This window comes from Clupea harengus, chromosome 10 (assembly GCF_900700415.2).
Source record: "Clupea harengus chromosome 10, Ch_v2.0.2, whole genome shotgun sequence".
NCBI lineage: Eukaryota > Metazoa > Chordata > Actinopteri > Clupeiformes > Clupeidae > Clupea > Clupea harengus.
Genome location: NC_045161.1, coordinates 11,865,892 through 11,881,995, shown reverse-complemented (window position 1 = coordinate 11,881,995; position 16,104 = coordinate 11,865,892). Strand labels below are relative to the sequence as shown.

General features: G+C 42.5%; 1 protein-coding gene across 1 annotated transcript; it reads left to right on the top strand.

Moving 5' to 3' along the window:
* The first annotated feature begins 2,012 nt into the window (after positions 1–2,012).
* Positions 2,013–15,557, top strand: tmem59l (transmembrane protein 59-like). Its single transcript, XM_012839510.2, has 8 exons — positions 2,013–2,411; positions 4,194–4,299; positions 4,876–4,970; positions 6,989–7,141; positions 11,037–11,145; positions 11,860–11,974; positions 12,968–13,085; positions 13,543–15,557. The coding sequence occupies exons 1-8, from the start codon at positions 2,247–2,249 to the stop codon at positions 13,696–13,698; spliced, it is 1,017 nt and encodes a 338-aa protein (XP_012694964.1). The 5' UTR covers positions 2,013–2,246; the 3' UTR covers positions 13,699–15,557.
* Positions 15,558–16,104: the final 547 nt, after the last annotated feature.

The window sequence follows — 16,104 nt, the reverse complement described above, 5'->3', positions numbered from 1 at the left end:
TTTTATGGTGTCGTCAAGGTAACGTGATATGCAGCAACGCGCTGGCCCATCCCTATTTATACCATTTCAAGCCATCGCAGTCTCTCACTCTTAATGGGCCCAATTTTGACTGACAATGGCTGGCAGAAACGGCCTATTTCGCCTGGGCAGGTTGTCAAACACACAAAGCGACAAACAAAATTCTACTCTGACAGGTAACATCTGAGTGTGCCAATCAAACATCACTGTCAAAGTCTGACTTATCAGACTTACTCTGGCAGGGTTAAACAAAATTTTGGTTTTAAAAGGTTAAAGACTCTAGTCTAATTTGTCTGACTTGAATTAAATGCTCAGTTAGCAGTAAACAAATGGCATCCATGACAGTGTTTTTTCTTGTTGTTGGTATTCACATATTGTGATCTAATTAGACTAAGGCAGAAGAAAAAATGCTGTGCCACACCAGGGTTTTTCCCACAAAAGATATTTTCTTGGCTGTAACAGAAACATAAAATACATTTGCAATCAGGTAGGTCCAGGTGTTCAAATTCATCAACATGATCATAGCTCACAACCTCTCATATCTTATGCATTCCCCATTCATATAAGCCTAGGCTACTGGTCACTGCTGCTCCTGGATTTTATGCATCAGGTAATTTCTCTGTCTCTGGGATATCCCATATTGTCAGTATATCTACACATACAGTCACCAGTAGCATCTTGGTGTAGCTATTATATGTCCACTCTCTCCCGTTGACCCATTGCTCACCTAAAAGAAAGTTTTCAGAATAAGCCATGTAAAGGATACAATTTCAATTTAATTAACATCGAATGCCATAATTTCCTGAGACCAACTGAACATGGAGTTGCAGTAAAAGTTTTACATCATTCTTTTACATCACCACACTGTATGTAGGCGATCTTATTGGGGAGAGAAGTGAAAGTAGCCTATGTGAAAGTAGTTTCCCATCAGTACACTAATTTCCATAGAGCTATAGAGCTGGCCGGTTCTGCTCCCACAAGTCGCACCGCAGCAAGTGCCAGAATGTCTGCTGAAACATTTAACATTTCAGCAAAGATGTAGCTACACATTTTTGATTTCGGTCAGCTACCTAGCTCCGAAGTTGCAAATGTGTTCCATTAGACGAATTTAGACTATTAAATCAATCATATCTATCACATGTTTAGACATTTTACAGATTTTGCCTAAATAAATCTCCACAATGGTCATGAGATGGTCTATATAGGGCCTATATTGCGACAAAAATAGCAATAGCTTGTCATGGAATCTATATGAGCAAAGCAGTGTTTTTAAAGGGGTGGTCGATATCAAATTCTTAGATACTTCTGGGTCATTTCACTCAGTTAGGAACCTTCCTAAGCAAAAAAAAAAAAAAACACTGTCCGAACGGGGCCTATGGTCTTTTCCTAACCACTTTTCCTTGACCTCGATGGAATACATCATTCGACCAGTTTATCATGGCTGTCACCTGGATACTTCCGGGTCATTTCACTCAGTTAGTAACCTACCTAAGCAAAAAAGACACAATTCAGACGTGTTCATCACATTTTTGTGTCTGGAAACACTTCTGTTGTCAATTGGTGTAATTGCAGCACGTTTCTGTGTTGTCTGAATTTGCAGCGCATTTTCTAAACGCTGTACATATGTTGTCAAACTGATGAAGATGTTTTCTTAATTCTCTTATGTTTTGTCTATGTTCATGTGTTTTCTTAAGTTGCCATGTATGGAGCTCTCAGAGCCGTCATAGACATCTCCCAATCAGTTGTGCTGCAAGATTGCCCCCGACAATTTTCACTTTCCACATTACCCTCCCAATTAACATTACCGCAATTATTCGTGGCGTGTTGGTTTACATAAAGTGCATTACATGTGCTTAGAAAAGAATACAAATAAAATCGTATAAGTTGAACGTCTGCGCAAATTCACAGCAACGTGTGACATCTGTTCCTTAAGTATCAGTAAGGATGTATTCCCCAGTCACTTCCAAGATTATGGTTTAAACATGAAACACACCCTGAGCAGCTGAGCCCTTGCACCGCAGTATCATACAACGCAGGGGAATAAAAGCAGCATGGCAAGGTGGCTGCGCCGTGTGCGTGATGATGTTGAGAGTGACGACACCATAGTCTCATAGCACAGATCACCGAGGCAGATAGAGATCGAATCGAAGCTACGACTAGTCGAGCCATCAAGGACCAGCCATAACGCCAGTGCTCGCCGAGACTGTTTTTCTGAATCGGGTGAAGAGATGCTTCAGTTCGGCGGCAGGGTGTGCGGTTTCTCCGCTCTCGTCTCAGTGGTTCTGTTGGGGTCGGCGGCTGCATTTTCTGATCTGTTTGACAACCAACTAGGCGACATCAATTACTGCAAACAGCAATGCCAGATCACCATCAAAAACAAAAGCCCCACAAAAGTAAGTAATCTGCGCAAACGCTTTAGAACAGCATGGATAATCCGTCGGGGACAGAATAAGACCAGCAGTATAATATCATGACATAATCATGAACGTGATTTACAAACTCCTCGTTCATTGTGCAAGAAGGCGCAGCCTATCTGCGGACTGCTTGATCAGTCTTTAATAATTGAGAATGTACTACATTCAGAATTGTATATCAATAATGTTTGCAAAATGCGTATTGGCATGTATGTCGCCAAATATAAATGAAATTACTGGTTCTGAAATCCGCAGCCTCGATTTTGCATATATGTGGAGCTACAGTATTTCACCATTTCGTAATCTGCCTGACAATCCTTAAATTCATCGATTGTGTCCTTCTTCAGCACGTTTTGTCCCGCTGCCGCAAACACAGACAACAATCAAATCACTATGAAACCGAAAACGAATTACATGGTGACGCATTTGTATTTATTATGCATGCTGTAGTTTGGATAATCGTTGACTCAAAAAAAGAAAACGTTGCGAACGTCAAGGTATAGTGTCAGCATCTTTGGGGCCATAGCTGGTTCTTGGTAGTGTTAGAAGAAACATCTTTTTCATTCTTCATAGGAATTGATATTTTCAAGAGACATGGCCACTAGCCTCTCAGATCCCTCTTTTGTTGGATGACATTTTCCCCTAGCCCTTTTCCCCTAGGGCCATGGATAATCGTGTCTAACAGAAAGCACTGATGTCTGCCCTTGTATATTTCGGAATATTGCATATATTGACACTTGTCGATTAAATGAGCAGTACTTACAAACTGCAAGATGGTTCTAAAGCCACTGTCTCTAATATATGACTCCGTCTCAGGTGCGCCACTGAAGAAGCCAGAGAATATATTAGCTGCACTATAAACGAGGATTGTTCCTTTCAAAAGAACGCCTGTTTGTAATAATTTGAATTAATATTAACAGTCCCAGGAGAAAGCCAATCACGCCTCAAAATAGATGCTCTGGGCTTCTTTTATTCATGTCACAAATGCACTGCAAGGCAAATGCCTCTTTAGAAAACGTTACAGGCCACCGCAAATAACAGTCAACTCCTGCACGGATTTGACCTCTCATCATAAACTGAGTTGAGCGCATTAAATGTATAGTCCTTATGTAAAATTGGGCATAGGTGTTCAGCACACTATATCCATTAATGTCAGTTCGCAAATCGACGAGGCTGACGGAAAATGTCTTTATCCCCCGGCGTTTTTATTTCAGCCATGCATTGGCGCTGTTTTAGTGATGGATTCCCCGGTAGCAAGTTAATTATTGTGAAGATGTATGCTGTTGGGGCCCTGTCGACATGGCGAGCTCTTCAGACTGCTATTGGCATTTCACTTCGGCCTTCTTCAGTTGTTGCCAGTTTTAACGTAATTTCAGTGCTTACAAAGAGGCTATATATTCTATTTTGTAATTTGTATGTGAATAGAGACAAGGCATCAGATGACACAAAAGGTGGGTCCCTCCATTGAGGATTTTTCCCCATTTTCTGTATCCATTTACAGCTTTGACAATCTTTTTCACTGATTGTTCTTGGTGCAATCGTTTATCGCCTAGAAACATTCAGAGTTGAAGAGTTTGTCTTTGTTAATTAAAAATACAAGAAACCTTTTATCAGAGGTTTGATGGGGAAAGCATGACTTGATTCACACACAAACTCAATACTGTAAACAGCAGTCTAATGAGTTGTTTATGCCCTTTGTGAAAAATGTGTACTTTTTTTTACTCTGGAGAGTTGTCTGAAGAAGTGTTTCTCTTTATGTAGGATTCAATTATGAATGCCTGTCATCGTGGGTGCCGCCTGTACTCGATATGCCAGTTTGTGAATGGAAACGCCGGCTTCAACACCAGTAAAGAGGAATGTCAGGGAGGTGAGTTGGCCTAATCAAAGACGAGCCTTACGGTCAGGGTCAAGCAACCAAACAGGAGACTTTTATTCTTTAATTTTCAGTTTACAATACCTTAGTTCTGTTGTGAGGTGGGCCTTTAATCCTGATAAGGTGATAATTCATCAGAGGGCTCTCATTACTATTGTTGCTATGTTCTCTCAGGGCTGTGTGTGTGTGTGTGTGTGTGTGTGTGTGTGTGTGTGTGTGTGTGTGTGTGTGTGTGTGTGTGTGTGTGTGTGTGTGTGTGTGTGTGTGTGTGTGTGTGTGTGTGTGTGTGTGTGTGTGTGTGTGTGTGTGTGTGTGTGTGTGTGTGTGTGTGTGTGTGTGTGTGTGTGTGTGTGTGTGTGTGTTTAAGGGATGGTAGGAGATCTAGAGTAGCAACGCAGTGGATGCACTGTTGAATACACTGAAACAGGAGTCCAGTCAACAGATGCTCCAGTGTTTGCACGCCCTTGTGACTACAGTACAGTGTGTGTTGATGGGTGGGTGGCATTTTGTGTGTGTGCTTACATACATGTACAAATATATTTGCTATGGTGTGTGTGTGTTTGAGAACAGCTTGTCAGGAGGCCTATAACCGGCTGCTTGAACAGGAGGCGTGCAGCACAGGGTGTGTGAGCCAGCCCGCTGAACCTGAGATCAAGAGGAAGAAGGTGAAAAAGACACCCTGTGCACCTGTCCACATGCACACACATGCAAACACTGATACGTGCAAGAAATGCAACCAGAAAGCCACCTGTGCATATACATATACGCTGTCATTGAGACACACACATATAGAGGCTACTCCCACACCGAATTCATTCATATTCATGCCATACAGTGTGACACATTCCAATCATACAGGCAGTTTATCTCATCCTGAACATACAAACGAAGTGAAGTCACTCAGTGTGTGGGATGCTTTTAAATGTTGCAGATTCACTGCATGACTAAGTTCTCCTCAGCACATATGTTTTTAGGCTTAATGTTTATGATTAGGCCACCTAACATTTTAATGTAATATTTGTTCTTTCTTCTGTAATTATTGTTTTTGATCCTGATGTATATTACTATTGTCTTTGTAAATGTGTACATAATGCACTTTGTACAATATTTGTCAAAGAGTGCTACACAAATAGACTTTCCTTGCCTTGATTTAAACAAAGCAATCAGCCTGGAGTGTGTTTCCCGTACAACAACGAAGGTTAGCACTGAACTAACATGATATGATGCATCGTTAAAATAACATCTGAAGGGCGACGGTTTCCCAAAACTTTGTGTCAAAAATAGTACAGCTTGTTGGCTAGCAATCTTGTATTGCATGTTAGCTTGAAAATGCCTTTGGTTCTCCTAGTACAAAACACCATAATTAGCCCCACAAAGCATATTAAGTAAGGGATAATGTAGGGCATCCGCTGGTCATTTATGAAAAATAGCCCCTATATTGTCATTATCACATTACCATAGTCGGTCAACATCAGTTAGCATCTCCTCTGCAGGGATGGTGGTGCACACGCACAAATCACATAACCCTGCATTCTTTGTGTCTCCAAATCACAACTGATTTTTGTTAATCAATACATTTTATGTAGATATGAGGGCAATCTGTTGTAGTATTCTTGTGTGTTCTGTGAAACAAAGTATGTTTTTTGAAGATAGATGGGTGATTAACTGGGAAGCAGGGAAACTGCAACGATTAAACAGAGTTGGTAGTGAGCTAACACAACAAAGCCAGCTGCTTTCGCTTTCTTAATGTTTCTGTCATAGTATTATCACTGCACACTTTTTGCAATAGGATGATGCATATAAAGCCTTTTTATTAATATGGTTAGCATATGAAGATTTTATGATGCAATTGTTAACTCTTTCAAATAAAACATTTACTAACTAATTTCAATGGAAGTGTATGGAATCCTGTAGTTAGGTAGGAGTCACACTGCCGATATACTAAGCAAAGTAAACGTAATGCAGACATTCAGCATTTGTTATTATGCTTGTATCTTGCCAACCCTGTCACTTGCTATGTGACCATTTATGAGCTGTCTGTGGATTAACGTTACCAATCAAAATTATAGTGACACGAGTCGAGTTAACTTGCCATCTTCATTCACCACAAATAAAATATCAGCTGAAGTATAGGCTTTAATTCATCCACAGGAGAGCTGATGCCTTCCGTTATCTGCAAACGTACAACTGGGTAACAGTTAACCTTGAAGTTCGATACAGAGTATTTCTGGCAGCTATATTGGATGTTTTTGAATTGTTGCTGTTGAAAACGAGAAGAACAAAAGAACGACTGGGGGCATTGCAGAAGCGCTACCAAAAAAGCGTAAAGTGCAAAATAAGTAATCTTAAGAAGAACAATAATGTGATTGCATCATGCCTGCGCAATCACACTAACTAATTTGGACACCAATAATAGACATCAATGAAGTCTCTGGAATTAAGCTTCTAACCACAGTTTGGGAGCTGTAGTTCAAACTACACAACTTCATGACAGTGTTTGCAAACACCTGGTTCATACCAGCATGGTTCAAGCCATGTAAGTTGCTAACGTAGTTGAGAAACATACCCCTGTTTCAGAAACTACTAAACCTGTTTGAAGCTTTTGTGAAACGTACCCTTGATCCAATTACCACTAAATTTGTTTGTAGCTTTCTGGTGCTGACTGTCCTGTCTCTTCCTGTAGCTAAAGGCCATGGCCCACCGACCTAAGCCTGTGTCAGTGATGGACGCTGTGTCCAGCTGGTGCAATGACATCATCAGCTCTGCCCAGAGTTTCATCTCCTCCACCTGGACTTTCTACCTGCAAGCTGATGATGGCAAGGTGGTGGTCTTCCAGGTGAGAATTGGCCATCGTTCCCAAAAGCCTTGGTAACCATCCACTATGGATCTTTTAATCTACTGCTGTGCAATCTCTTTATGCTCAGTGTAATAATAAGATGTTGGTGCATGGACTTCAACTAGAACTTGTAGGTGAACTGTGTTATAGAACCTCCGTAAATATAATTTAAACTATCTGTTTGTAACATTCTACATTCCCTGAGTAATGGCATATAGTGTAGTGCTATGATTTAAAGCCTCACCAAGTATAAAATGATATCAATATTCAGCTAAATATAGTACAGTAAGTTACAGTGTTTAACCGATAGAAGAGGGCTTTGTGCTTTAATTTAAAGTAACAAAAAGGTTGCATGTCATTTATCAGTACTACATAAATCTCAACTTCCCTTTAGCTATCCTGGTGAATAAGGTGCTGGACAAAAGTTAATTATTATAGAATATGAGGTATGAAATATGAGAATATGAAATATATGAAGGCATCAAAGAAAGGAAGTTATGTCAAATGTCAAAAGGCTGTGCATAAAATAAGTTCCCAAAAATGTGAGAGGAAAAGGACACATTGACAGGGATAGGGGGAAGTGATGAGACAGAAAAAGTTACGGGAAACCAGACCGTGGAATAAAAACGTTATCATTCTGTCACCGTTTTCCACTTTTAGCCCTGGAGAAGATGGATGTGCTCTTTTATTGCTGTGACATGCAGCAGAAAGCAGGCAGGGAGGAAGGGACGGGTGGGTACGGTGTGTGTGTGTGTGTGTGTGTGTGTGTGTGTGTGTGTGTGTGTGTCTGTGTGTGTCTGTGTGTGTGAGAGAGAGAGAGAACAGGCCCTGTGTTTAAAGCACCTCTGGCTCTCTTCCCATCCTGTGAAGGATTGACTCAGGGCACCCGGACAAAAGGAGATCTACAACAACTAAAAAAACCTTTAAGGTTGAGTGACAGTCAGAAAAAGAGTGGGGAAAAAGAGGACACTAAACTGCAGTCATACAAACCCAACACTGAGTGCAATGAATTAGCCCCTTCTGGAGAAGGGAGCCACGGGCCGGTGAGAGTGATGGGAAGAGGCACGGCAGTGTGATTTTTCTCTGGCTGGTTGTGCGGAATGGTGGAGTGGAGCTCGTCAGTGAGGTGCATGCTGGGAGAACAGCTTGCAAAGATTATAGGGCAATTTTGCCGTTCCCATAATGCCGTTTTAGGACTGGACTCGCCATCACAGCAGGACACGAGAGAAGCAGAAATCATGAGGATGCTTAAGGCTTTTCTTTTTATTTATTTTTGAAGGAGCTAACATTACTGCGTGCCATATGGAAGAGATTCATCTGGGTGCTTGTGCAGAGTTAATTGTGGCCGAGCGCCTCGGTGAAACAGGTGAATTACTCTGGAATCTTCGGATGTTGGCGATCATCAGCCTTGTGCAAACATCCTCACTGTCCATCACTCAGGTCCTCCTCGGAAGCAATGGTTTACTACCAGTTCATTCTTGGTTCATGTGCAGAACCGCGGTGTGGTCAGATTTAAGATCAGAAACCTTTTGTGTCCGGCTTCACATTAACCTGTGACCTGTGTTAGCATTCTGGTTTGAGGAAGCATAACTAATCAATATTTCACAATTTTTTAAATACTTCTCAGAACCTTAGAGTACTGAATGAACCCCCACAGTTTGCTCTCCCATCTGGAGAGTTCCCTAAAGATCACAGTTGACATCCACTTAAGGCATGGCTGCAATGTAACCCCTGTTTAGTCATCATGTCTGGACTGCTGAGGAGGCCTTGGAAGTAATCAGCCAGAATTAAGCAGCTTCCTCTGGTGGGCAACAGAAGTAAACATATCTGACCACCACACTCCATCCTGATCAGGCCCGGGGAGTTGTTTGGAATCAAATTTGGCGTCTTGTTTAGATTTCCTCCGCCGATACATTGCATGGTCTGTGAAAATGAATGGAAGAGATTGTCATTCAGATAGAGAGGGAGAGAGGGAGGAAGAGAGAAGGAGCCCAAATAAGGGGAAACAGTTTATCTGTAATTAAATGACAGCTCCTTGGCTTGCTTGCTCAGGCTCCAAAGCCACTGGAGCACCTGCGTCAGGGTTTTGCACTAATGTATGACAGATGCACGTCATTTCTCTGACGGCAGCATTCCACCAGTTTGTGGCCAGTTACTAATAACTTCCTCAGACGGTCCTTCCTTTTCTGCCGGCATTACATCTGGAGTTAATGTTGTCAGACAATCTCATCGGTATAGGTACAACCATTTGTGAAAGAGCCAGTGGTTCTCTCTTTGCTTTTGTGTGATATTTTTCCCCGCCAGATTATCAAGAACCTGGTTATGTATATTTTATGCTTCACTGGCAGTGGCCATCATTGAGCATGTCCTCTCCAGTCCAAATTGAGAAAGGTAAAGGCTTATGGAGAGCTTATGTGCAGTTGTACCACATCCCTCCAATCCAACATAATTATCTTAAATGGGCTGCTGTTCAATCTACTCTAATGCACAGAGGAACTGTTTGACTCCCCTCATTTCCTTCAAGTCTCCCCTTTGTGTCAACCTTGAGAACCTGCCTTTTCATCTAATTTCTCTGTGATTCGTCGGGTAATGTTCTGTCAATGATTCCTCTGTATGACAGGGAAGCAACCTTCCACATCCATTAAAGCACAGAGACGTCAGGACGAATCAGTCGAGTTCTGCAATTGGCCCTCTCCTTGTGTGCAGAACTGACGAGGGCCTCCTCCCTCATGAAGGTGCCCTTGCGGCTGCCTGCTCTGCCCGGGCCCAAGCCTGCGGCAGCGTGACGTGCTGTGGTGAGGGGGGGGGGGGGGGCAAGGGTTGCAGAAATCTGCTCTAATGAGTTCTCCAGGGGAGGCTGAGAAAATGCTGAGCCACGCCGATGAAAAGCAGAACCGCTCTCTGGTCTCCGTACTTGCCACAGCCACACACGGCCAAGGCTGGAAGAGTCCTGGCAATCACCCCTGATGCTTATGCTTTTGATGTGTGTACGGCTGTGTGACTAGGGAAGCTTGTGACCCACTCACCTCCTGGAGCAAGGGGGGAATAGTGGAGCCCTCTATAGATCCAAACGGGAACAGGCAGCCTGTGGCCTCTAGAGGGCAGTGTAATGAATGTGAAAGAGTAGTGGGAGATGGTTTAGAGATGGTGAACATGAAGCCTGAATTTATGCTATTTTCGGAGATGTAATTTCATTGTTATGGCTTTAAGTACAGTGTACACTTAAGTGTTCTAAGTGCTAAGGGAAAATGCAACCACATACTTTGGCAATGGGAATACAGTGGTTTTTGGGAAGAAAAGTGCGGTATTTGGTTCCCTTTTTATGTGCTTTCAAACCTGCGTAAGGACATGAACCCGATTTGAAATTAGCTGAATTCAGTCGGATATCGTCAGACTGGTTACTACTTCGTTTACAATATTCCATTTTGATGGTGGCATGACCTCCATTATTCCCCTAGGTTTGTTTCGCTCCGTAATAGATTATATCTGAACCTGCTGTGTCAGATACCAGACTCGGCTGCAGTGCAGTCATTTGAAGGGAAATGCTTTTTCATGCCATACAAACCTTTTGTATGGCTGTGCATATTAATACCACAAATTTTAACACAGCAGGTAGAGATTTTTGCTCACAAATGTTTGATATTCTGTCTTTCTCACAAAAAGTATTTCATTAAGGGATGTATGGTTATCCTTTCCTCATTCATCTCGCTCTGTGGACCACACGGCAATGTGTCTGTTTGCACATTTTCTTGAAAAATGCTGCCTCATCTCAAAGCCAGCTGTGCGTAGAAAATCAGTAAAAGAACGTGTCTGACCTTTAACACAACGCATTACTGAGGGCGACTAGAATGTGTTTTTAACCACGGCCCATCCTTTGGCTGTCATTGTCACACAGAGCCAGCCTGAGATCGAGTACTCCCTGCCCGAGCTCCAGGCCCCCCGCTCCAGTGTGGCAGACAAGCCCTGGCCCTCCGCCAACACCCACACCCAGCGACCACACGCAGGTGAGGGAAGCTTGCAGCTCTTACAAGCACAGAACACACAACACACCCCCGTGAACGCAGAGCAAACACTGCTGCAGGTGCATGCATAGGTAAATGTGCTACAAACGCACGTATGACATGTGAATAGACCTACATATGTGTCAACAGGGATGTGAAACAGATATGCTGCCGTCAACACCTTAACTGACCACTCACATTGAACATTGGCAGACACTCATTCTTACATGCACAACTAGTTTTGCACATCCACTGAAAAAAATTGCCATCTCAGATCTGTCATCTGCCTAAAAAAAACTGTTGTGGAAAATGCCACCTACACACACACACACACACACACACACACACACACACACACACACACACACACACACACACACACACACACACACACTCATACCTTCCACTGTGTACCGTCCTCCAGTCTACACACACACACACACATACACACACACACACACACACACTCATACCTTCCACTGTGTACCGTCCTCCAGTCTACACACACACACGCGCATTCTCGCTCACACATAACAACACACACACACACAAACATAAACTATACGCGTTACACCCTGACAATTGGAGCGGGTTGAGTGGAACCCCACTAAGAGTTGCAGCTGTTGGCTGGCGCAGCGCAGCATGGCGCAGAGGAACCAGAAAAAAAATCAATAGGCTGCCACTCATTGCCTGCATTTCCCCGCACTGCCGTTGCAGGTGTGAGGTCTCATGGGGAGAAGAGTGCAGCAAAGGCAGTGGCCAAGGGGAAGCACGCCGCCCAGCACGCAGAGGATCCTGCAGCAGAGCACGACTTCTTGGGCTGCATGTCAAGGTGAGCAGGCAGGGAAAAGGGGCTAGTGGGGACTCTGATTAGGTTGGTCTGCACTCGTTTGAGTTCTTATGCACCAGCCATTTTACTTGCGTCATCAGAGTCCATGCACCCATCTGGGTATCTGCGGACGTTGGGTTATTTACATTCATCCCCCGCATGGCTTATTCACCGTGATTTGCATATGAACCAGTCAGCTCACAAACAGTCTTTTTTAATTTACATGCACTTATAGTTGTACCTTATATTTAATACCAAATAACCAGTAATACATCTATGACTAATTTATTCATTTTAAACCCTGCCTGACAAAATTTCAAGGGTTTCTATTAGGAAATTATTAAACATTTAAAACATATATTTTTTTTTTGTAGTAGCAACAAAAAATTCAAAGGATGCATTACTACACGGCACTGACTTTAACCTGTCAGACTTAGAGGGCAGGCTAGAACACTGATGCGGGTTATCACAGGTTCTCCCTCAGCTTTAATATAGATGTCATACATTCAGATCAGGCTTTAAACTGAACAGGCTTTTGATATTCCACTGATTCACTGAGACATCATTTTAAAGACAAGGTCCTAAAAGCTCAGAAGTCACTGACAAAAGCAGTTAGAGTTACTGGTGTGATAAAACACCATCACCTTCCTGCATCCCTCACTGAACCAGGCAGGATAATCTACCTCTTGAGGACTACATCTTGGAGCGCCCTCTTGTGTGTTCTAGTGGTAGTGCTTGAAGCTGGCTAGTCCGCACAGGAGCTTTCCCTGAGAATATCAGAATTTCATGTAAATGCCAATAAATGAATACCAAATGTCCAATACAGAAAATGAACTTTAAAATCATATAACATTAAAAATAATCATATAATCAATTGTACCCTTTTACCACAAGAAAACCAATCACGCTTTCTGTCAGTCCATCTATTAATATTTTTCCATTTTTCTCACATTTTGCTCCTGGTGTTCTCTGGGCTTGCTGTGTCCACTCTCCCAGGCGCTCAGGTCTGCCCCGCTGGATCCTGGCCGCATGTCTCTTCCTGTCTGTGATGGTCATGCTGTGGCTGAGCTGTGCCAGTCTAGTCACTGCTCCTGAGCAGCACATCAAGAACCAGGTATATTCCCACCACATGCACACACACACACACACACACACATACACACATACATACATACACACACATACACACACGCACGCACACACACACACATACACATATGCACGCACGCACGCACGCACACACACACACACACACACACACACACACATACATACATACATACACGCACACTCATGTATACACACAGACACACTTGCACACATACATAAAACAAACACACACTCAAATCCAGTATACTAACATAGGACAGCTTTCATGCACTCTCAACAGCTGTGATGTATAATCACTTTAGATGAGCTGCCATTGCAGTTGGACCGGAATGTTCTGCTTCTCAATTGTGATCGAGCTTCAGAAGCTCGACATGTTGTAATTCATCCTACTCATCCATTTAACTGACAGTGACGGTTTCAGTTTTGTCATTTTGATTGCAAACAACATATTGATATTACAGCTCAGCATCAATGGAGACAAGGAGTTCCTTGATGATGTGAAAGTCCAACCCTATCATCTGACACCAGTGATTGCTGTGGCCATCAGCCAACCAGAGGAGAGCAAGGAGGCGGGGCCACTGCCAGTCAAGGTTGACCTGAATAAGACATCTATTTAAAATGCTTGTGTAATTGGTCCTGCTGTGTCTCTGGTAACCATTTCAATTGCTCTCAGTTAGGGGGACAGTCCAGATTTTATAAAAACAAACATGCATGGCACCATTTATCCACAACAATCATGACCTTATCTGTATGCTAGTTTCCCTATAAAAGTGTGACACAAAAACAGTGTGGGCCCTGTGTGCTTGTTCACAAATGTAAAATGTTTCTTTAAGTAATGCAGACTTCTTTTTAGTAATCTGTTAGATATTTGAAGTTTAAACAACCAGACAGTTGAAGGTAAAATATCCACGAGAATAAGAATGTAATGGAATGTTCATGTAAAAGAACCCCAGTCACAGAGAAACCCAAATTCCTACTTTCACCTAAGGAATCATGTCACTCATTACAGAGGTCCTCCGACTGTGTCCGTTTTTATCAAAGATTGTGTAACCTCGCTCTTAGGTATTGATCCGATGTTTCATAGGTAACATCACTGGTGCTTATAGGCTTTGAACTGCTTTCATTGAACTTGTTTAACATCACCCAAATAGGAACCAGAGGAGGTAAACCGGTGTTTGTCAAGCTTGTCTTCACTCCCCGATGCCCCCCCCCCCCCCCCCAATACAGGGGTAACTTAAATTAAGGCTTCTGCTCAAAGATGCAACGGATTTCTGTGTGGTTTTACTCAACACAGAGATACAACTCGAATGTAAATATTCCAAATCCTTGCTAGCTATTTGACACCTTCGTTTAGAATACTACTTGAGATCATTTTTAAAGCTAGTCATTTGTTTGTAATGCCCAAGTATAACTACGTAGATAAGGCAATAATACATATTCAGTAGTGTTAAAATGGGAAGTTTGTTTTCCAGGCAGATTACCTGCTCTGATGATAGTGACATGGCGCCAAATTAGGGGCTGCCACCAAGAAGCTTCCCAATGGGTTTTAGTGAGGGATGCTGTATTTACTGTTGCTTGTATTTCACCAGGTGAAAAACTGCAGTGTGACACCATGCAGATTAAGAACATAATGAAAAAGATACACAAGGCCCATTTGAAATAACACTATATATATGTATGTATGTATTTATTTATTTATTTATATGCATATTTATTCAGAAACTATAACCCTCTTCTTTTCCGGGTTTTGTAGTTCCATTCTATCGCAACTGTAGATCGCTAATGCATCAGATTTTGGCTTCAGTGTACTTGATATGTGTACCACAGGTGAATAACAGTATGTTTGCTGTGCAAGATATACTGTCCGCATCCAAGTATAAGGACAGCTAAAGCTCACATGTGGCAAAGACCTTAAAACATAAGGTGTAATTTTAAAAGGTGTGTCAAGTTGAGAAAACGGATATTGTTGTGTTATCCATGGTTTGTTTTTGAGCACATCACTCTTCTGACTCTTATTCCTAACCAAGTACTTATATGTAGAATATCGCTTTTAAGATCGATCTTTTTTGTAACCTGGCTATGAAACTAATTCTTGAAGAATAACCTTTTTTTTCCCCCATGTAACTCTTGGCACTGTTCGGTCACGCTGTTTTAGCCACGTTGCATGTTAGTATGCTACGAGACCTTAACCCGCAGCTCATGTCCCAGTGGCAGAAAGACTACTGTGCTCTTGTGCTCCTTTTGTGTTTCTAACGCCATGTAAATGTCAAGTATAGGTCGTGTGATAAGCTCCCATCAGGAGAGGTGGGGATGGGCCATTATTGTCCTAAAGCCATGCAGTGCTGATGTAAACCACAAGGTCAAAGCAGACTGTAGGGGATCCCCCACACGTCTTTCATTTCTCCTTTCAAATGGTTTCCTGATGATATGGTATGCAATACACAACAAATAAAAGTGTTTTCATGTTGTACTTAAAGACTTGACTCCTGTGTTTAGTTCTCATGAGTCTTTGTTAATGTGTGTTACGTGTGTATGTGTATGTGTATGTGTGTGTGTGTGTGTGTGTGTGTGTGTGTGTGTGTGTGTGTGTGTGTGTGTGTGTGTGTGTGTGTGTGTGTGTGTGTGTGTGTGTGTGTGTGTGTGTGTGTGTGTGTGTGCGCGCGCATGCTGATTAGACAGGAGAAGGCCGCTTTGTCCAGAAGAACTTTTCCAAATCAAGGTGATGACAAGGTTTATTTTCCAAAACAGTTGAAAGTGAACTGTAGGACACAATATAAAAAGACAGTCTCCTCCTAACGGTCTTCCTCTGAGTGTATATGCATTTGTATTCGTATTCTGTGGTCAGTTGGGCTATGCTACGCTACGAGTCCCATAATCCTTCTGCAGACATACATCTGGACAGCTCTCTCCATTCCTGCCGGTTCTTAGTCTGAACTTGTGTTGTTGCAATGTCTGCCTCAGTCCATTCTCTGATGTTATCCACCCATGTCTTCTTTTGTCTGCCTCTTCTTCTTCCTGTTCCT

Coding starts and splice junctions, on each gene's coding strand:
- tmem59l (XM_012839510.2), top strand. CDS start 2,247: ATGCTTCAGTTCGGCGGCAGGGTGTGCGGTTTCTCCGCTCTCGTCTCA. Junction 4,971..6,988: donor CTGAGATCAAGAGGAAGAAG/GTGAAAAAGACA, acceptor CTCTTCCTGTAG/CTAAAGGCCATGGCCCACCG. Junction 13,086..13,542: donor AGCAGCACATCAAGAACCAG/GTATATTCCCAC, acceptor TTGATATTACAG/CTCAGCATCAATGGAGACAA.